The 22,338-nt window shown below is 42.6% G+C and overlaps 1 protein-coding gene across 1 annotated transcript; it reads right to left on the bottom strand.

The window, feature by feature from the left end:
• Positions 1-1,301: 1,301 nt before the first annotated feature.
• Positions 1,302-21,454, bottom strand: LOC122209459 (transport and Golgi organization protein 1 homolog). Its single transcript, XM_042921330.1, has 17 exons — positions 21,246-21,454; positions 17,716-17,847; positions 14,085-14,106; positions 12,815-12,903; positions 12,499-12,576; positions 11,436-11,508; positions 11,133-11,271; positions 9,316-9,417; positions 8,586-8,646; positions 8,443-8,478; positions 8,292-8,359; positions 8,074-8,168; positions 7,039-7,073; positions 5,386-5,536; positions 4,690-4,785; positions 3,017-3,155; positions 1,302-1,473 (listed from the first exon to the last, which is right to left on the bottom strand). Exons 1-17 carry the CDS (start codon positions 21,348-21,350, stop codon positions 1,464-1,466), a joined length of 1,431 nt encoding a protein of 476 aa, XP_042777264.1. The 5' UTR covers positions 21,351-21,454; the 3' UTR covers positions 1,302-1,463.
• Positions 21,455-22,338: the final 884 nt, after the last annotated feature.

Below are 22,338 nucleotides of genomic sequence, written 5' to 3'. Positions count from 1 at the left end.
TCCCTACCCCTGTCTCCCTCTGTTTCTTTCTCTCACTCTCTAGGACTTGCCCAATTCCCCCACCACTCACTGTCTCTTTTCCTGCCTGTCTCTTTCTCTGCCTCTCCCCAGGCTTTGTGCCTTCTGTTCTGTGCAGCCCTGTCCAGGGATCAGGGCACCACATATCTGTGTCCCCCTCTCTCCTGTCATGTTTTAAGCCCAGGCCCTGATCACAGTGGATGAAAATCCTCTTTACAGAAGCTGCTCATAATGATGTTTACTGCAGCATTGCTGTTCCCAGACACTCCCGGGAAGCATGTGGACAGCCAGACCTTGACCCCTTGGTGGCCCAGCCATGATCCCAACGATGCTGGAGGGCTGGTTACCTCCACAACCTGGGAGAAAGGAGGGCCCTGCAGGTGTCAGGGGCTCTGGAGAAGAATGCATGGCGTTTGAGGATCTGGAAAGAGCCAGATGCTTACAACCAACTCCTCCATGGTGGTGAGGAAGGAACGGGTAGCATGTCATGGACCTCTGCCCTGCCCATCCCTCACTAAGGAAACAGTGGGAGGAGGGGAGCCTGGGTGGCTCAGTCAGTTAAGCGTCTGACGTCGGCTCAGATTTGATCTCGTGAGTCGTGAGTTTGAGCCTCTGGTCGGGTTCTGGGCTGACAGCTCAGCGCCTGGAGCCTGCTTTGGATTCTATGTCTCCCTCTCTCCCTCTCTGCCCCTCCCTTGCTTGTGCTCTGTATTTCTCTCTCGTTCAAAAAAATAAACAAACATTGCAAAAATTAGAAGAAAAAAAGAAAGCACTGGGAGCGATATGGGACATCATAAGACTCACCCCGAAAACTACTACCACTGGTCTACCTCAGCTCCCACCTGGATTAGTGCTACTGTGAGGTAGCTTGTAGGTGGGAAAAGTCCCCAACACCTGGATTAATGCAGGGTTTCCTCATTGTTCTACCAGAGACACTGCTGACCCCTCATCCATTTCTTGCAATCAGAAATCAGCCACTCCCTGGGGACTGATGGCTGTCTTGCTGATCACCACACACCACTGTGACTAGCAGGTGTCGTGTGCTTGTGAGTAGCTACTGAGGAGTGAACACAACCATCACCAGATCTACATGAAGGTTGTGTCCACCACCCCAGAAGGATCCAGGGGGACATGTGCAGTCAATACCAGTCAAATAATGACTTGTCTTCTGCCCCTATTACTGTAGATTCTACCTGTTTGTGACAGTGTATACAGGAGTCACACTGTGTGCATCGAAATAGAATGACCGTAGGTCCTCCTGGAAGCAGACACTGACACAGAGGCAGAACTATGATGGGTTTATTACAGGAAACGAGGACAGACAAAATGGAGGGGACAGGAATGGTCAGGGAAAGGATTCATTCAAATACGCATATCAGACAACTTTTCTAAATATATCACATCGCCACAGCCTATTGGTCACAGTTTAGGGTCCTCTTCAAACTTCAAGTTGTCCTGAAAGGCAAAGAGATTTTGGGTTATAGCAATGGGATCTTCTGTTCTCCTCTATGCATTTTGTCCTTGAAAATATACCTTGGATGAACACTTAATTGTGTGGCTGCATCTGTGTGTCTACCGGTAATGGAAGATGATTGTCTTCAGGTCTTAGATATAGATCCCTGAATGCACACTTTCTCAGAGTTATCTTTTCCTCCTGTGTGAAGTAGGATCTGGATTCTAATAGGGAAAACACAGGGGTCTTTGCTGTATCTTCTGAAACAGGGATTGCCAATCTCTCAGCCTCAGGCAGTATACTCTTAGTTTAATGGAATTGAATGAACATCTCTTGATGAGCTTCTGTGTGGAAATACATTCATTTACACACTGAGGAGGGTGAGTGCCCACTCATCCCATTTATTTTATAAATTCCTTATGTGGTCGTCACCTCTTCATCATACTGATCTCAGAACCCAACCCTATCCCTGTTTCTCAGACAACAAAGCTGAGGTTCTGAGATGGCTCCCCTGGGAGCTGGTATTAGGGATGAGACAGCAGGAACACAGGCAAAGCCTCAGGATATTGTGAGGGAAGTTTCGGAGATGCAAACTTGCAGGCAGGGTGACGACAGCAGATGCAGGTGTGTGGTGACAGGAGTCCAGCAGGGGCGGCCTCTGGTCAACCCTGAATCCCCACTAAGAGTGACTCAGGCTGAAAGCCAAGGAAGACGCTCAGCTGATCTACAACCTGTCTTCACCTTTAGTCTCACTGAGACACACAAACTTAGGCATTTCCTAAGACCAAGTTTAATTTCCCAAACCTCCAGCACATTCTTGCATACATGTCCAGACCTTTCAGAAAACCAAGGGAAATAACAAACTGTATTTAGATTATGAACTATGTGCACTGCGGTAAAGTTGACATTTTGGAGATGATGACCGCATTGTACACTGTGCTTGCACCCATGAAGCAGTTCTTTGCAGATCTCTTGCTGTCCTAAAGCTCCCTGCCCAGGCTGTGGGCCCTGCCAGGAATGGCTTCCAACTCCAACCTACTGTCCCCAACACCCTCTCCTCCACACCTCCTCAAACTCTGCTTACCTTCCACAACTTTCCTTCTATTCCTGTGTGATTCAAGTTTCCCCCATTCCTTCACTGGTGCTTCCATTATGGTGATCACAGGGTCTGTGTCATATAACGCATGTGCCCCATTTCACACAGGACACCTGAGGCACCTAAATTTAGGGGTGCACCTCATCCTTCACAGAACCCACAACATTGTGTCTGTAAAAAACACACCAGTACCTCTGATACCTCTGCCTTTGTGTAAACATCCTCTTTCTTTTTGACAAGAGAAACCTATAGCTTACCGCATTACAGGGAAATGACACAGCCCTTTGTATGTAAGTCCTGAGAAACTTGAGATATGGGAAAGTGTCCTCAGCCAGGTTTGCAGGTGGGTTGCCAAGACTCAGAACCATCATTACGTCATTCCCACCAAGTCTTTCATGAAGAAGATGCATGTGCTTTACCAGTCACTCATCCAGGTCAGGTCATCTTACCAAATGGAGTAGGTGGAGGAGCTGGTGGAGGAGGGGGAGGTGGCCCCCAGCCCTTGGCTGGTGATGAAGGGTGGTCCATGTGGTAGGGCCTGCAAGGCCATCCTGGGAAAGGACCAGGCCCTCTTGCATCCATAATGGCCTGCAGAACAGAAAAGAATGCGGTGTTCATAGGACAGAACAGAGCATCAACACCAGCAAAAAGTGGAAACCCAAAGAAGCAGTGCTCATCTCCGGCCAGCTTTCCCCCCACCAGGTTCCAAGAGGGCAGCATCAGCACCAGGGAGCCTCTATCCATACTTTGGCTTCCACTTACAGCTTTTGGGGTGGGTAATGGATGCTATGGGGATAAACTAGTGTCCTCACATGTCTGCAAATGTAGAACAGCAAAGGCTCTTGTCCTAGTGGATATATGGTGTGAATGCCAAATTAACAAAATAGCATATTCCCAATAGGAAGGCATCTGAGTCCAAGATCACCCGCCACCTCTCATCCCCCTCCACCACAGAGGCTGCTTATTTGTAAGTGAAGAACCTCTGAATGGGAAGGAATGACAATCCCGGGCTCCACACATGGAATCATAGCCCTCGTGGCTCAAAGCTCTGCCTCTAAGCCCCCGCCTGTGCCCAATCTGCTTCTCTCCCGACAATGGGGTCTTCTGCTCTCTAGAAGTGCTATCCACAGGCACAGAGACACATAGAGGGGTGGGGATCCTGAGGTCCTGAAAAACATCTGGATGCATATTCTTAGAGAACCATGCTACCTATCTATACATGTTAGTTAAGCTTAGCTAATTTATTTTAATTCAGAAGTACTTCTCAGTTTAAGTACAGTACAATTTGCAAGGTAATTGTGTTCTCTAGAAAAAATGAGCTGAAATTCTAAATAACAGAATTGTCACAAATGCACATTTGTTTCTGCTGTAAATGCCCATGTTCCACCTGTAAGAGTGACCCAGGACACAAGAGAACCTGCTCATGGGAACACAAATAAAGGACACAGTGGGGAATTACAATGCAGGTAATTATGGATTTTCTCTTCTTCACCACTCATGTTCCAGTGCATGTTTTCTAGGACAAATATGTCACAAAAAGAGTTCAGAGTATTTATACCCAGGGCATACCTGAAGGGATTCTGGACAGCACATTCACAAAAAAAAAAAAAAAAAAAAAAAAAAGGCTGAAGGGTGATGGGTATGAAATTTAGTTTGTCTAAGACCACTCTAAATGACACATACAAAAATATAAGTTGGAGTGAAGGCAGTTTGCATTTTCGAACCATAAGGATAACCTTAGATTTTGTGAACACGTTAATCCCCTAGACAGAAACAGGAAAGGAAGAAACAGCAAGAGCAATGATTCCACATTGAGGAGGTCCAGGGAATATGAGGCATGCCAGGAGACTTCCAGGTGGAGTGTGGGGTCATCCTACTTGGGTTATTTCCAGGAACACACTGGAAAAGTCCTAAGGTCCTCACCTCTAAATACGTTTGGCTTCTAAACTTACTATAAGGAGTTGAGAGGCAGAAAATAGAGAAGCCCATAGACACTTGGGTTAAGGTTATGCATTTGGAAAATAAGAAAAACAAGCAGACGTATCATACAACACACAAAACAGACACAGTGCCAGGAGAGAGCACTGAACAGAAAAATGAGAGTTTCCCAGAAGAGTTTTACTGAAAACGGCCACGGTGTTTACTGTATCCTTCTTGGCCCTTTTAGAGTCTGTGTTGTTCTCACTCACAGGAGCAACTTCTGGATCTGCAAAAGGCCCTAGAAGGGATGGAGGTTTATTCTGATTTGAGGAGATTGTGCAGAGATTAAAAAAACAAACCCTCCCCTCATTCCTCAAGCATCTTAAACTCTTTGGCCCAGTCAGATCCCAAGTCACATACAGAGGGTAGTCCCACATGCTTCAGGTGATCCCAAGGCAAAGGGGAGAACCACCCCTAAACCTTGATGAAGACCCATAAACGCCCTGGCTCAGGTGTTTTCATAACTCATCAAACAACTACGGATGGCTGGTGGCTCACCTGGACAGATACACATTAGGCTGAGCCTCATGCCTCCCATAGCCCAGCACATGGACTGTGTATAGCACACATCTGCTGAAGCCCTATGTCTGCTTTTGTGTCTACAGCCCCATTCCATCTCCACAAGAGACACCTGTACCAACACAGCGTGTGGGAAATGACACAAAGATGATATGTTGATCAAGAGAAACTCAAGGAATGTGGTTATGGCGGCAAACGCTTTTCCCTCGCATTGCAATGGTCTGTGGTACCACCTCTGCACCTTGTCCAAGACTCAACAACAACAACAATTAGATGAAGGCGCTTTGCAAGTCAAATCATACTGCTCAGATCATCTTACCATGCGGTGTAGGTAGAGAGGTCCGGGGTGGTCCCCAGGGCCACCAAGGTTCAGGAGGTGGACATGCCCTATAGCCCATGGGGGGACCTCTAGGGTAGGGTGTGCAGAATCTTCCAGTTAACAGAGGAGGTCCCCATGGATCCACGCTGCCCTGCAGAAGAGAAGTGACAGCTATGTGCATATAGCAGACAAGACAACCAATACCAAAAACAGCTGAAACCCACAGAAGAATATGTCAGCACCTGCCAACTTCTCAGCCACCAGGATCCAAGGGAGTAGCATCAGTACCTGAAAACCCCATCTCTCCCACTGGGTACCGCCTACAGCTTAGGCAAATAAATGCTGGAGGTTAAACTACGGTCACCACATGTCCCTGCCCATGGCTTAGAATGTAGAACAAAATGATCTCATTTTAGAGGAATCAAAGAAGTAATTCCAATCTAATGAAGTAGCATATTCCAGACAGTCAGACATCTATGTCCAGGATCACCCTGCATCCCTCCACTACAGTGACTATAGAAGCTCTGGTTTTGGCATATTCCAAACACACAAAAAAATTGAGTGCAAATAAACACCTGATTCTCTGCACACGAAATCACAGCTACTACTGACGAAAAGTTCTCACTGCCAGCTCCTTATTTTGTCCCCTCTGCTTCCCTCCCTGCGAAAGGGGTCTTCCCTCTCTGGAACTGCTGTCAAAGGCCACAACACCACTGGGGAGTTGGGGACGCCTGGAGTCTTGCAGGGGAACTGAGAAAGTGTTTGCTGTGAGGAACATATTACTTATCAACGACTACTAAGCCCACATGTGTTTACCTGAATTCATAAGGAATTCTGATTTTGAGCACAGTACAAGACACAGAGTAATATATACCCTGTGGAAAAAAAGAGGTTGAAATTCCTGTAACAGAATTAATGCAAATGTGTTTTGATTTTGGTATAAATTTCCATGGATGTGTCATGAGCGATGGTATCAGCTCTAACGCTGATTGGAGACAAACAGAACCTGCTCCTATGAACACAACTGAAGGACCTCGTGTTCAGAATATTTTTACCTAAGATACATTTTAAAGGATTCCCAACAGTTCATTTACCAACAAAGACGTGAAGGTGGTGAAGGTGGTGAGTTATGACAATGACTTTGTGCATTCTAAGTTGTACAAGGCACACAATGTAAAGATAGAGGGAAGTCTTTCCGCATTTCCAATTAACAAATAGCTTTAACATGTTAATCACATGGCCAGAAAGAGGAAAACAACAACAACACTGATCCCACAGAGAGGCGGTATAGTAGTAGTCAACAAGCCTAGAGACTTTAGTATGGAGTGCAGTGTATCTCCCTGGTGTTATCTCCAGAACACATGAGAAAAGCCATAGGTCCCTCAACCTCTAAGTTCCTTTGGCTACTAACCGTTCCAGAAAACGATGACAGGCTGCAAAGAGAGGAGCCTGTAGACTCTTGGGTTAAGGCTGTGCATTTGGAAAACAGAAACAGGCAGACATATCACACAACACACAAGAAAAGGGAAAAGGCCATAGAGACTGCTGTACTGCAAAAGAGGGTTTCCCAACAGACTTACAACTGAAAATGGCCCCAGCATTTACCTTGTCCTTTTCTGCATTTTTGGTAGAGTGTTTGTTGTTGTGACTTACCGGAGCGACACCAGCTTCTGGATCGGCTAAAGGCTCTAGAAGGGATGGAGGTTTATTCTGATTTTAATAGGCTGTGCAGAATTCAAACAAACACCACATTTTGTGACATCTTAAACTTTTCCCCACACTTCAGACCATGAGGAGAGGCAGAGAGTAACCCACAAAGCCTTAGGTGACCCCAAAGATAAAGGGAGATCCATCCCATCTTGTTAATGAAGAAACCATAGGGCCCTGGTTCGTGTTCTTCATAATTAGTCAAATAACTTGCAACAGGTCAGTTCAAATAGAAATCTGGAAAGCGTCACCAAAATAGCCATTTCTCAATGTACATTAGGGGTAATAACTCACCATCTCATTACAGATAAGAATAAAAATGAGAGTACTGATTGGGATAACATCAAAAAACCCTCCACAGAAGAGCATGGGTGTGTTTCTTCTGGCTCCAGGCGAATTGTTCAATCTTCCAGCTTATCTATAAGCTGCCTTCCACATGTGAGCAGGTATTATGTAACTATTTCCGAATAGAAATATACTTGACTGATATTATACTAATGAGAAAAGTAAAACTGTGGGAATTTAGCACTGAAGCTTCACACTTGCACTGATAGCATCAGGGGACTAAGCTATATGGAACCTGAACTTAGGAATGTAGGAATATGGTTCAGAAAAAATAAGACAAAAATAAAGGAACATAAAAAATAGTAAATAAATGACCTTCTCCCTCCAAAAACTAAAATAAAATTGAGTCAAGGTAGGAAGAAGGAGGAGGCCTATGTGCCATGTGACATGATGGCATGTCACCCCTCCAGACTCATCTCTTTAGTTAGGGGATGCTGGAGGAGGCGGGAGGGTCTGCAGTTGGGGGAGGGGCATAAGCTCCACAAGTCACAGGGACAAGTGCCCCACTGCCTGGGGCACCCTCCTATCACCCCTTCAGACAACCTGATGTCCTTAGTGCTTGTGATTCTTTCCAGGCCCCAGGAACAGGCTGCACAGAAGGAATTAGGTTGCTGCCCATCACCATGTGCTCCTTACCTCTCCTTGGAGGGTTCTGGGTCTGTGGTCTTCCAGGCATTGGTTTCTGCCTCATGTATCCCTCAAGCAGCCTCTTTCCTTCCATCATGTCCAGTCTTGGATACAGAAAAAGAATGGACTTCCATAAGAGTTGCAACACCACGTCCTCTACAAGACACTAAACAGCACAACTGTCATCCCTCGACACACCATTAAAAACACATGTCAAGATCACCCACCTGTGTTTCAAGTGGGCCACCTCCCTCCTCTCCTTCGCCATCTCCCTCTCCCAGATCTGAGTCTTGATCTGGGGGAGAAAAACACATCCACCTTCAGTCATGCCAGACTGTGCACCAAAGAGACAGAGGAGGAAAAAAAGAAAACACTTACCCAGTTGTGCTGAGCATTCTCCTCATACACTGCGATCTGAAAAAGCCAACAACGAAAAGCCCATGTTTAGGGATTCCAAGGGCCACTACACTCACCAGCATGAGGTGCTAAGGGTTTAATACGTCACGCAGAATTCAAGTTACCTGGTGTCTGAAGGTGAGCTCTTTCTGTCGCAGCTGTTCTCGTGTTTGTTCAATTTGTTGCCTGTGAGTTACAATTGCTTTCGTCAAATAAGGCCTAATATTGCGCAGGATTTTAAATAATCTGCCCATGTTCCCATCAACTTCATATCTGTCTCCTAATACAATTTATCCTTACACATGAAACACTTTTCACATAATTATAAATGTACAGTAGGACCAAAGTGATTGTTCCATCCTTTCCTTACTCATTATTCCCTGCCTACAGAGTTCAGAGTTTGTAGAATTCCTTCCCATTTTCAATCTTTCATCATATGACAAGTGCCTTTCATCATAAAGCTCTATTCTCCTTTAACTTTGTACTCACCATGTTTCCCAGGGTTGCAAAGACCAAGGCCATCAAATGGCACTACCATGTTGATGGGTATGATTTCATCTTATAACAAACTGCTTTCCTATAGATTATGACATGTGACACCACCCCTCAGGAATGTTGGCATGGATGAAGTTTCCACATGGTCAGGCCAGCACTGGAGATGTGGAAATGTTTAGTAACTTAACTGTTTTACTCTTTCTAATAGTTATCTTTTTCTATCTGTTAATTCCCTATAGATATGTCCTCTGAATTTGCGTTTGTATACTTCGTTCGTGGAGTCCACCCATTGTACCAAGGTTCAAACTAAGAAATGAACAGGGGTTTCATGAGCCTCTGCTGATCAGTATCTGAACTCACTTGCACTTGTGTATTTCCTCTGTAGCTATTTTCAGATTTTCTTCTGCAGTTGCCATCTGATTCTTCACTGCAGCTAGTTCACAGTTCATCGTATCCAGCTTTCTAGGATGAGAAAGATATATACATAGTCCAGGAGCCAAGGTCCAGAAATTCTGCCTTTTAACTTCCCAGCTCTCTTGAAGGCCTAGATTCAAATATGCCTACACTGTCCTCCCATTGATGCACAGACTGACAACACAATCAGAGAAATGAAGACCCCATTTAAGGTTAAAGAAAAATCAACCCCTGTCTGCTGCCAAGTCACCTGCAATCAGAGCGGTCTTTCGAGTTCTCTGCTTCTACTCCTTCATCATAAAGTCATCAAATAACATTGCACTTTGTGCCTTCCTAGAGTTGGTCTTTTGTTCGAGATGGTGAAGGCTCATTTCAGTTCAACGTGAAAAACTATGCCTGACCGGCTATACCCATTAGGATGAAGCAGGGGATCATCATTGCCTTATACCTCCATGGGGCAATGCACTGAGTCTCAGTCCAAAAGTTGTACCCGGACACAGACACTCAGTATGGAAGATAGCCTTCCAGGATATGGTTTCACCAGCATTGCAAATCACTCCCACACAGGAGTTACAGGAGTGTAACCCCTGCCTCTTCCTTCAAAGATCCTGGTGGAGGAAAAGGCCAATCTTAAAGTGGCAGTATCTACTGAAATATAACATGATGTGAACTGTCCCACAGTCAGGCTGTTATCTCCAGGAAATAGATTTCAGACGGAAAACTATCAACTTCATGGAGTCAATCCAGTCTTTAACAAGACAGAGTTTATTGATAGTGAAGGCAGCAAAAGGCAATGCTTCAAAAGTCTGGTTTGCTGTGCTGCCCTCAGACTACTTAGTTCATGGTGTTGCTTTAAAGGGTTTCAACTTGGCACTGGATATACTCAAGAATCACATGCAAAACTGAAAGACTCTTAGAAAATGAGCAAAAGCACTGGACGGAGAAAGGCACATGCATTTCCTTCTGGCCTCTCAGGCAGTCCTTCAGCAAATGCTTTCTGGTCTGTGGCTGTCATGTAGTGGCTCTGTTGTGAGGGGGTAAAGATAGAGAGGTGGTCAGAGCTTACAAATTAACAAAAACAAGATGTAAGTGAGACAGAGAAGCCCCCACCCCAGGTGTGAGAAGGACTAACACAAAGCTGAGTCTCAGGGAAGAGAAGGAAGAGTTTACTTTTCAATGTGAATGAGGGACTTTAAGGTCCCTGATCTCCTCCTGAGAACAAAAGAAAATACTGGACAAAAGAGGAAACATGTGAGTGGTGCACCAAATTTGTAATGAACCCATGAGACACACTTCATGCAAATCTCACTTGCAGACTGGATGAAGGCATCCAGTACTGATGGCATCCCAAGCCACTGTCCATTGTTTCTACAGCAAGATAATTCCATTTTTCCCATAGATATTTTTGACCAAGTCTGGTGCTGAACAAAGATGACCTAATTCCCGGCTGATAGGACAATGTGATGGGATTGAAACCTATAGGACAATGTAAATGGATCCAGAGGGAATCCAGGTATCAATGTGATTAATGCCTTCCCTCGTCCACCCTAGGGACATGACACAACAATGTGTGGCAAGCACTAAGGACAGAAAGGAAAATGCAGGTTCCAGAAAGCAAGGTAGGAAGGGCAGGCACAATTCTACTGAATGCATTTGGCAAAAATACTCTGGATCCAATTCTAAAAGAAATACATTTACCTATACTGGCCACCACATTCCTTCATACAACAGTACTTGGGACTCTTATCACATGAACATCTTACTTTTCTATAGCCACTTTTCTTTCTTCATAGCATTCTTCCAGGATGCCTGCTTTCTCCTTCAACTGTCTGACTTTGGCTTCCTCGACTGCTTTCGCAGACCTCAATGCATTACACTTGTCCTCCAGGGCCTTTTTACTTTCTGTCAAAAAATGAACTTTATTTTTGTGTGTGCACATGACATGAGACTTGGTTTTGGGGCGACAGGAAAAGGGCAAGTACCACGAAGGCAGGAAGCTATTCCTTCCCTTCCCAAAGCAAACCCATTGCCACCATATGGGCATTTCTCCCCAACAGACAACATACCTTCCAGTTCACAGTTAGTGGACATCACGGCTCTCAGTTCTGGATCCTCAAATTGACCGTTTGCATCTTGTGACTTTAAGACAGATATGAAAAAAGACATTCAAGAAATAATGACCGCATAACAATGTGAGTGTACCTAACACAGCAGGACTATGCATGGCAACAAAGAAAGATCCCAAAGCATAAATATAACCATGAGAAGGCAAAGAACATGGAATATAGTTCAAGTCAAAGAGCTCACAAATGGCTTTCTTAGGGGAATATTCACACTGAACATTGTTCAGCATTAAGGGAGGAGGGCAGTATACAATTTGGCTATTGCCCTTCATCTCTCAACTGTCTTGGGGGATTTTCTCCATATCTTGGGAGGGCAGGGCTGAATGAGGTGGTAATTACCCAGCTATGAAAATAAAAGACACTTGCTAGTCCTTGAAATAGCAAAACTCCTCAGGGTGGTCCTAAGTGAAATTCCAGGTCCTTGTGAGGATGGAGGTTTGGCTCCCAGAGGCCCACCCTCTACTGTGGTAAACAGCAGAAGAATATGCTGTGCTCACCTCACCCAATGAACAAAAAGCCTCCAAAGCCAAGTTACAGTAAAACTCAGCAGCCAACTCATCACTTGTGGATTCTTGACATTCCTCTCTCTCTCTGATTGCAAGGTAGCAAGTGCACTTTGAAGGGTGTCATTTAAATTTTAAATCAAGTGCTCAACTTTTTTTGATGTGCTCCTTCAACAAAACATGTTGAATGAGCAATAATAATTCATTATTTTACTGGTGTTTTTAGAATGCAATCCAGGCAAAGAAGGGATTCTTACTTTCTTTTTTTTTATTTTTATTTTTTAACGTTTATTCATCTTTGAGAGACAGAAAGAGACAGAACACGAGTGGGGAAGGGGCAGAGAGAGGGAGACACACACACACAGAGAAGCAGGCTCAAGGCTCCCAGCTGTCAGCACAGAGCCCCACATAAGGCTCAAACTCAGGAACTGTGAGATCATGACCTGAGCCAAAGTCGGATTCTCAACTGACTGAGCCACCCGGGCACTCCATGGGATTCTTACTTTCAGTTTAGGAGCTTCAGCAGAGTGAATGTTACTTCTTCTCTCAGCTTCTTGAAGACGTATCTTTGATTCATTGATCTACATATAAAACATATGAAAAAGGAATCAGAATTCAAAAATAGCATCATGGTAGATAAACCTATCTCTAAATGTGTGATTCCTTTCACTAATAAAGAGGTAGTTCTTTACATTTGTGAAGCTTGTCTTGAATTGGGAGTGTTTCTACAACACATGAACTAGGTCAGTAGGATGAACTACCAGAGGTGAAATAACTGAAATAAAATCACACAAAGAATATTTGAAAGGGCAATGCTACCTTCTGTTCCCAAATGGATATTGCTTCAGCCAGCTCTCTGTTTTCTTTCTTCACTGTGTTGATCTTTTCAGTTATTTGCTGTAAATTAACTAAAAAGAGATAAAACAATTTCTAAGGTTGTTACCAAACTGGTGACATCGAATAATCCCACTGTATTAGCAGCAGAGACACATTATCTGACACGTGGGTGTAACTAACTTTTTTGCTTTCTTACTGTGCCTGAAGAAAGCAAGTTTTAGTAGCATTTTAAACCCAAGGAACCGGGGCTCCTGGGTGGCGCAGTCGGTTAAGCCTCCGACTTCAGCTCAGGTCATGATCTCGTGGTCCGTGAGTCCGAGCCCCGCGTCGGGCTCTGGGCTGATGGCTCAGAGCCTGGAGCCTGCTTCCGATTCTGTGTGTCTCCCTCTCTCTGCCCCTCCCCCATTCATGCTCTGTCTCTCTCTGTCTCAAAAAGAAATAAACGTTAAAAAAAAATTAAAAAAAATAAACCCAAGGAACCTTATTTCACTGAGATCACTATACGTGTAAGCTCTAGAACACTGACTCCTCTAACAAGCACAAAGTGTAAACTTCTCTTCTATTGGCCCAGTGTGAGAGCTCTCATGCCCTGAGTTCGCTCTTCTCACCGCGACCGCTGCTGCATTCACAGTGATGAGCACCAGCCTTTGAGGGCTTACGAAGTGTCAGGCAGCCACCCTGGCTCTCAACACACAGTGCCACAGAATCACCACAGTCTATAGGGCCCATGCAGAATACAGTACCCCCATTTGCATCACGTTCACTTCTCATTCTCCCCTGGCATGAATGGCTCCCTCCACCTCAGACTCAAAACCATGGTTTAAACCTCTCTTGTGACACACACCCTGCAGGCAATATCTGGCTTCTTCTCTAAGCTTAGGCCACTTGATAGACTCAGAGAGGGTTTTCTCATCTTCACATGTCACCAAGAGCCATGTCATGGCAAAGTACTCACTCCAAACCTCAGACTCATATCATCACTTGTTTCCTAACCATTTCTATGCAAAATTACACTCATCCTGTTCTCCTCCTTCCTCCTATGATGTTTTCCTCCCCTGGTCTCTTAAGAGATGCCAAATCCTTCCACAGTGTCACTTAGCCTCCAAACAGGGAAGAGAAAGATTTTCAAGAGTTAACAAGTCAATTAGACATCAGAAGTCACCATATTTATCCCTAGTTAAAAAATTAAAACCCACATCAAACACCAGTACTGAAAAAAACTTACAAAGAATACTAAAACCTTAAATCTTACCTTGATATACTGGAGGCTCTATCTGAGAGAGGAAGAAACAAAATAAGTTTGAGGTCAAACATATTATTAGTAAAAACGTATTCTTTCTGATAAAATATTAAACGTAAACCAATGAAATTACAATGATCATTTTGTTCAGCATAATGAATTCATAATATTAAATATAAGCAAAAATTAGAATTTCATATTTAGTTCATGATTCCTTATAAACCATTTCTGATAAAAGCATAAAGATTCACGGCTTATTTTCACTAAAAAATAGATTTACATTCTATTCCATGAACATCAACGTATTCAATTTTGTCAGTGCATAATGCAGACAGTTTTAAAATTATATAAATAAAATATTTGTCTGATTTTTTTCTCTTGTAGTCAAACCCAATATCCACACTGAAATCCAGAACCTAGGATCATTTGAAAGTCCAAAAGAAAGAGAGAGAGAGAGAGACAGGGAGAGAGAAATAAAGAAAGAGACCCACGGTGGGGGGGGTGGGGAGAGATGGAGGGGAGGGAAGGGAAGGGAAGGGAAGGAGGAAGGAAGGGAAGAGGAAAGAAAAGGAAAACCTTTGTAGTAAGATATGCCTCTTTCATTCTCTAGAAAGCTTTCTGAAATCGTACAGAGTTGGCTGTTCTCTGAATCAATAAACAATTACAACATGTCAGGTGCTATGATTTTCCTAGATCACTAAAAACAGAGGGTCTTCCAAAAACAAAAGCCATCAAATGAGAAAGAGAGTGGAACGTGACTAGAGAAGAAGCACAGGCAACAAAAGAAAAGATGGCTAACATTTCAAAAAAAAAAAAAAAAGGAAAAAGTGCTCCCCGTAAGAAGGTTTAAGAAAAACAAAAGGAACTTCACTCGTGTAGAGGCAGTGGTCTGAGGCAAGGGTTCAAAGCTTCCATACCTCCTTCTGGAAACGTGAACAAAAGAGAGATCACAGGTATTAGGGAGTAATGGTTGTCTGGGCAAAATTAGAAGTAATAATTTAAAGCCTGACTGCACAAGTATTTCTGTTTTCTAGGAGCCCTAAAAGAATGTCAACCATGGAAAACCATCCTGTGATGGTCTTGTGTCCACTGAAAAGTAACAACCACAAGATAGTGACTGTGGGACTAAAGGATGCTTCCCCACTCCCAGCCCCTCACTCTTTGGAAAAGTGCCTTTATAAGCCTGGCACACTACCCCTTTAGGGAGCGATACGCCTCTTTCTTGTTGGCACCATTGTATACGAGCTATCTCTAATAAACTCTACCTGCTTTGTTTCCCTTGAGTTCAGTGTTCATTCCTAGGACACTGAGACTCAAGAACCTGGTCTTGGGGATCCAATAACACCCAGACCCGAGTCATCCCCTGGTGAATTATAGCTCAGTAAAATCTAGGCCAGACTCTACTTTAACAAAAGGTAAAGACACATTTTCCTGACTTCTAGAATGCCTATCCCTACTCAAAAGTTTTAAATGGGGCTGAAGCTAGCCCCAACATCTTGCCAGGATATTGGAACATCAATGTGTTATCAAAAAGCAAGTCATAATAATGTTGTTATAGGAAAGTGTATCTATGGAGGGCAAATAGAAAACCATGGATAGTCTTTAACATCACATGTTTCCTTTCCTAAGCAGGGGAAATGGAAACAGAGATGGACTTACAAATACATAATATTTATATTTTCTTTATGAGGGGAAAGATTTCTAAATTGGCAGGAAAGAGGAAAAACAGCCATTTAGACATAAACTCATGGTATTCTGTTCTTCCTTAGAAGGCCTGCCCTCAAGAGAAACTATTTCTCCAAAACCTAATGGGGGTTTTCCTAAACACAAGCAATGCAGATGAAGGGAAATACTCAACTACAGTGCTCTTCCTCCTTCCTGTCTCACAGGGGAGTAAACTCAGCCTAAAACCTAGTCAGGTAAAGGCAAAACTTCACACTCAAGGCCTATTCACCTCAGTTTCTTTAAACAAGGATGTGACTCCCAGCTCTCAAAAACACTCACAAGGTACCCTAAAAGGAAAAGCCACATATTTTGAACACACAATGCAAGCATTAGACTCATATTTCCCATGGCAGAGATGTTGAGATAATCAGGCTGGGAATTTACAACTGCTCTGATTAATAGGAGAATAACTCTAATGGGAAAAGTGGTCAGTATGCAAGAAGAGGTGGTGAGTGTGAGCACAAAGATGATAACTCTAGGATCCAAGAGATTTTGGTTCTAGAAATCAAAAACACCATAACAGAAATAAGAAATGCCTTTGTGGATATATTAACACACACAACATAGCTGAGGAAAGACTCAACAAGCAGAAGGAAATATCGAGTAGAAACATCTGAAACAGAAACACAAAGAAAATAATTAAAAATACAACACAGAACATCCAAGACCAGGGGGACAATTACAAAAGGTGTAACATACACAAAATGGGAATACCTGGAGAAGAAGTGAAAAGAAGACACATTTGAAGTGAAAATGACCATGAGAATTTTCCAAAATTAATGATAGTCGCAAACCACAGATCCAGGAAACTAAAAGAATTCCAAGCAGGATAAATACCCCCCCCCCCAAAAAAAAACCCCACCACAACAACTACAACAAAAAACTACCCCTAGACATATACTATTCAATCAACAGAAAACTGAAAACAAACAATTTGGAAGAAGGTAAGGGGAAGTGTTGAGGGCTGGAGTTACAGGGAGAAGGGAGAAATAACACCGTACCCAAGAGGAACCAGGAAAAAAAAAAATACTCAGAATTCAGAAACCATGCCATCAAGAAGAATGAAATGTTTATAGTGTTAAAAGAAAAGAACCCATCACCGAGAATTCTGTGGCTACTGAAATTATCTTTCAAAACATTCTACAAAGTAAGGAAAATTATCGGACATACTGAAGTCAATAATAAAGGCTTAATTCTCCAGGGAAACATAATCCTTAATGTGCATGCATTAACAACAGAGTGTCAAAATACATGAGGCAAAAACTGATACAACTGCTAGGAGAAACAGACATACACATTATTATGGCTGAAAGAATTCAATACCCTCTATCAGTCATTGACAGGTTGAGCATACAGACATTCAAATTTAAGAACACAGTTGGACTGAACTGCATCATCAGTCACCTGGATGGCATTACCATCTATAGAACACTTCAACAGTAGACAACTACACATTCTTCTCAAACTCACATAGAACATTCACTGACATGGACCATATTCAGGGTCAGAAAATACATCTTAACTTAAAGTCAACAAAATCATAGACAATATGTTCTCAGAACACAAATGCAAGCTAGACATCAATAACAGAAAGACTGGTGGAAAACTACAAAAAAATATTAGAGATATTCTAAGAGAAGATATAGAATAGAGATAGAATAGAGATATTGTAAAAGAAGTGGGTTAAAGAAGACAATTCACAGAATTTTAAAAATATTTCCATCTACATGATAATGAACATTGGAATTATTACAATATGTGGCTGCAATGAACACAGTGCTTAAAGGAAAATTTGAAATACTGAATGCATACAAAAGGTCTAGTTAAAAATTTGTGCTTACCAAAAAAAAAAAACAAAAACAAACTTCTGCTTACTTATGATTACAAGCCTATCTATAAGGTACTTTAGTATACTCACAGCAAGGACAACTGTCCAGAGGTAAACCAGACATGCACAAATTGCAAGGGTGGCAGTAATAATGGTAAGCTTCCACAGAATCCCAAATACACGAGAGCCAAAAGGGAAATGGCCAGCCAAAATATGGACAAGCTGAAATAATATTTGAGACAATGAGGAATATCAAAGACATTTATAATATCTGTTACAAAGAATCATCTTTACAAACCTTCAACCAGCCTCCAGGAGGTTATAAGCACATCTCTCAAATGCCTCCTCATGAAGGACAGGGCGGACACAGGGCTTACAAAGGAGCAGGGGCAAACTTGTGGGAGTGATGACTGTGTTTACTTACTATGGCGATGGCTTCATTGCTTCTTATCTATATCACATATCAACAAACTGTAATCTTTACAAAGGTCTTGTTATTATACATAAGTTATACCACACTGCAGCTGTTGGGAAAATCTAATAGGCCATCTTAGAAAATTTATAGTGCTGACAAACACACTGGAACAATTTTTAAATAGTTAGCAGAACTTAAGAATTTATCAGCCAACTTAAAATTGAAAAAAAAAACAAAATAAAAAAAAATAAATGCAAACTTTTAGTAGACAAGAAGTAAATGACCTCTGTTGTACATTCGTGAAGTACCTGGATAAAATACTTTGGAACATTTCCAAAAATACACCAAAGTTTATAGAAGGATGGGAGGAAGTAACAATGAAAATGTACTAGAGGTTCAAAGGAGATTGTTATAGAGCCAGATGTTTACAGATATGGATATGACTGAGAGAGATGGGAAGCTGTTATTATAATAATATGGGATTATTCCAGCAAAAATGAATTCTACATTACTGTTTAGTTTCTAAAAACACGGAGGTTTTCTTTTTTCTAATGTTTATTTTTGAAAGAGAAAAAGAATGGGGGAGGAACAGAGAGAGAAGGAGGCAGAGAATCCAAAGCAGTCTCCACGGTGTTAGCACACAGCCTGATGCTGGGCTCAAACTCACGAACTATGAGATCATGACCTGAGCCAGAATCAAGAGTTAGATGCTTAACTGACTGAGCTATGCAGGTGCCTCATGAGATTTTACTTTCAAGGTTTACTTTGAATCTGAATCACAGCTCAGGTTGTCAGATTTCTGAAGTAAATAAAGATTGGCATAATCAGGTGATCTTGTCTATTTTGATGAAATCTATGAGATTTTAAGTTATTTGAACACACATCTCCAAATAGCCAATACAATAAAGTCAAGTTCCTATTTCATAGTGTTGAACCTAAATCAATCAATAGCTACTATGAAAATTACTTTCCAAAAGAATACAAAAGTCCTGAATATGCTCACCAAAACAACAGGACACATATCATTTTACTAAAACTAGGCTTACCAGTATTTTAGGAGAAAATACACTCACAATGCAATTCATACTAATTCACATACCAAACTTTAATTTTGTGCCAATAAATCTCTCTAGAAAGCAGCCTCCAAAATGTGTACCATTTGTATCTTCAGCTCTCAGGACTGAGGTCACTAAAATGTGTGCTGGTGGGAAATGTACACTGTCGTTGAGTGGCCACTGTCTAAAAGAAAGCAGGAGCTGTCCGCTCAATGATTGATCATGGGGATCAAATGCACCACAGACAGAGGCCATCTTGACACGAATGGTAAACATTCTAAGTCCTGGGCACTCTTGATACCTCTAGCAGCTATATGGAAGCTGATATCAGTAGTTAATCTTAACTAGATTAGATCCAATGGGGTCAATAACGCCAGGGTCTCACAGACGGCCATGACTAGGTGGAGGTGGGAAATGCAAGACAAGTTAGTTTATGGACGAATTCAGAGATGAGGGAGGGAGAGAGAGCTGAACTGATCTGTGAGATACATTCTAGGTAGAGGGGGGAATTTCCAATAAACAGAACCAAGAAATTTCCTCCTTCATAGACTCAAAAGAAATAGAATAGATTCTGTTTTGACTGGAGGTATTCACGTAGGAGGATTCTTCCTCAATTTAGGTTGTTCCTGACTTGGGACTTTGTAGATCCCTCTCTAAGAATCTGGTGCGTGCTAATCTAAAGAAATCTACTTCTCTCTATGGGTGTTCCCTGTCTCTCTGTCTCAGGCTCCTGGAAGTACAGGTTTTTCTTTTTAATGATAGAATGAAACATTCACACTGGGAACCAGGTATTTCTTTATAGTTGGACAATCGTAAGGACATTCGAGACCTTTTTTGGTTTGAGTACCTCGACACTCTGCACATATTTGGCTAAAGAAAGGACAAGAATTCATTCACTTCCTGATCACTTCACTCATAGTGATTGTCCTATTATAAATGTCCAAGCAGGGTGAGGCCACTTCATTGATGTTGAGCTCTAATCAACCTGTTTGAACACACAATTCTTGGCAGCAGCCTCCAAGACCAGAGGGAGAGGGCTGATTCACAAGATCCTAAAAGCGAACAAACCAGAAAGCACAGAGCACAAAGGACATTTCACTTTTTAACTCTCTAGTACCAACACCAATGCTTCAGATACCACTGTTCCCAGGGCTACCAAACTTCACAAATATGAACAATGCGCTGATAGGAAAACAAACTACATATAAGATGGTCTATAAACTTACAAAGCTTGGAGCAGGATCTTGACAGGACTTCCAGGAGCCAGTCTAATGCTATGAAATACTATTAATACTATTAAATAGTGCCTATTAAATGTTTCTGACATTTTTAGAAACAGTTTTAATGAGGTATAATTCAAACATCATACAGGCCCCTTATTTAAGACAAAGATCTCAGTGGCTTTTAGTATCTTCACAGGTCCTTCTTTCTTGACACTATGAAGCTCAGGTTTCCATCCTGTCAATGCTACTCTTTTTGTACCAAGTGGCCCAGACAGGATCCACAACTTGATGTGGACAGTTGTGGCCAGAACAAGCTGGTCAAGAAACCTTGGCCCTGAGGTCCTCGGTTTTCACAAAGAACCGAGTTCTCATCAAGGATTCTATGAAAAAGCTGTTTTTTAACCACAGTCTGGAAAAAGAAAGAAAGAAAGAAAGAAAGAAAGAAAGAAAGAAAGAAAGAAAGAAAGAAAGAAAGAAGAAACCACTGATATAGGATGTGTACTCACATTCGTGTTTGGGAAACCGGGATACCCAAGTAAGAAGATACAGAAAAACAGCGTCTGAACCATTATGTCCTAGTCCTTTCAGGGGGAGCTGGGGCGCCAGAGAGGAGGTGCAGATGGAGGTGGAGAGGAGGTGGGGGTGGGAGGGGAAGGGAGGGGGTGGGAAAGGGGGCGGAGTGGTAACTGAGGTTGGGGTGGGATTTAAATAGGGGTGGGATTGGGGAGGGGGGTGTGTCAGGAGTAGAAAGGAGTCAGGGACAGTACCAGGAATGATCAAGTACACGAGGGGAGGGAGGAGGGTTAGAAAGGTTAGTAGGTCAACAGATCAGTAAATCACTAGGTGAGAAAGACACAAGTAACCGGTTAAGTAAACTGTCAGGAAAAGATGGAGCAGAGAAAGATCCCTCTCCGTCCAGGTCTTCACCTGTTTGAGCGTTGCCATAGCAATCCGGATGCTGTATACCCTCTCTCCACCAATCAGAGGCCTGAGCCCCTGATAGATCACAATGGACACCCCGTGTGACCGCATTTTTCAAAAGCCCCTGCCCATTATGTACGTTTTCGGGGACATGTGTGTCCATATGGGAGTGTCTATGTATATCTGGGTTTTGTATGTGTGTATACTAGTTATGCATGTGAATTTGCTGCCCCTTTGGGTCTTCCTGATTGTATCTGTGTGTGTGCGTGTGTGCGTGTGTGTGTGTGTGTTTTCCTCAGGGTGTCATTGGCCATGTCTACAGTGTGGGTCTGTGTGTGGGTCTGTCCGTAAGCCTCATACCTGAGTTCCCAGGTGAGGCTGGTGTGATTCTGTACTTGTGGTGTGTGTTTATTTCCCTGTGAGTGTGGGTGTCTATGAACCTCAGAAATGAGCTGCCACAGAGGGGACTCCCCAGAGGTGACCCCCAGAGATGGGTGGATATGAGACAATCTATCTCTTCAATAGATACTGTTGGGAAAACTGTATATCCATGTGCAAAAGAATGAAAGTGAACCCTTCCCTTACACGATACACAACAATCTACTTAAAATGGCTTAAAGACTTAAATGTAAAACTGAAACCATCACACTTCTAGAAAAAACGAAAGAGGAAATTTGACACCAAAAGCATAAGCAACAAAAGCAAAAATGAACAATTGGGACCACATGGAACTAAAAAGCACAGGAAAGGAAAGGGAAGGAAAGCATCAACAAAATAAAAAAGCAACCTACAGAATGGAAAAATATATTTGCAGACCATGTCCAAGAAAGGGTTAATATCCAAACTATATAAGGAGTTCATGTGAATAGTTTAATCTTAAAAATAAAACTGCCAGTTATGTTACCAGTTAAAAAAAAAAATTGGCTTATTCAGCAATCGCAGAGAACTGCCACTCGGGACAAATAAGCTATCGCAAGTCTGGAGAACAAAGGAGAGGAACACTTTTATAGACAAAGGGAGAAGTCAGGAGGGCTATGGTATATTAAAAGTCATTGGAGTAAACTAGGAGATCCAAGTAGAGTGGCTTTTCATTGCTTAA

The sequence above is a fragment of the Panthera leo genome, chromosome E3 (genome assembly GCF_018350215.1).
Source record: "Panthera leo isolate Ple1 chromosome E3, P.leo_Ple1_pat1.1, whole genome shotgun sequence".
Lineage (NCBI taxonomy): Eukaryota > Metazoa > Chordata > Mammalia > Carnivora > Felidae > Panthera > Panthera leo.
Note: the sequence above shows the minus strand (reverse complement) of the source record. Positions and strands in the feature narration are given on the sequence as shown.

Coding starts and splice junctions, on each gene's coding strand:
- LOC122209459 (XM_042921330.1), bottom strand. CDS start 21,350: ATGCGGTCACACGGGGTGTCCATTGTGATCTATCAGGGGCTCAGGCCT. Junction 14,107..17,715: donor TCTGGACAGTTGTCCTTGCT/GTGAGTATACTA, acceptor TTCCTCTCTCAG/ATAGAGCCTCCAGTATATCA. Junction 11,509..12,498: donor CTGAAGCTCCTAAACTGAAA/GTAAGAATCCCA, acceptor TCTGTCTTAAAG/TCACAAGATGCAAACGGTCA.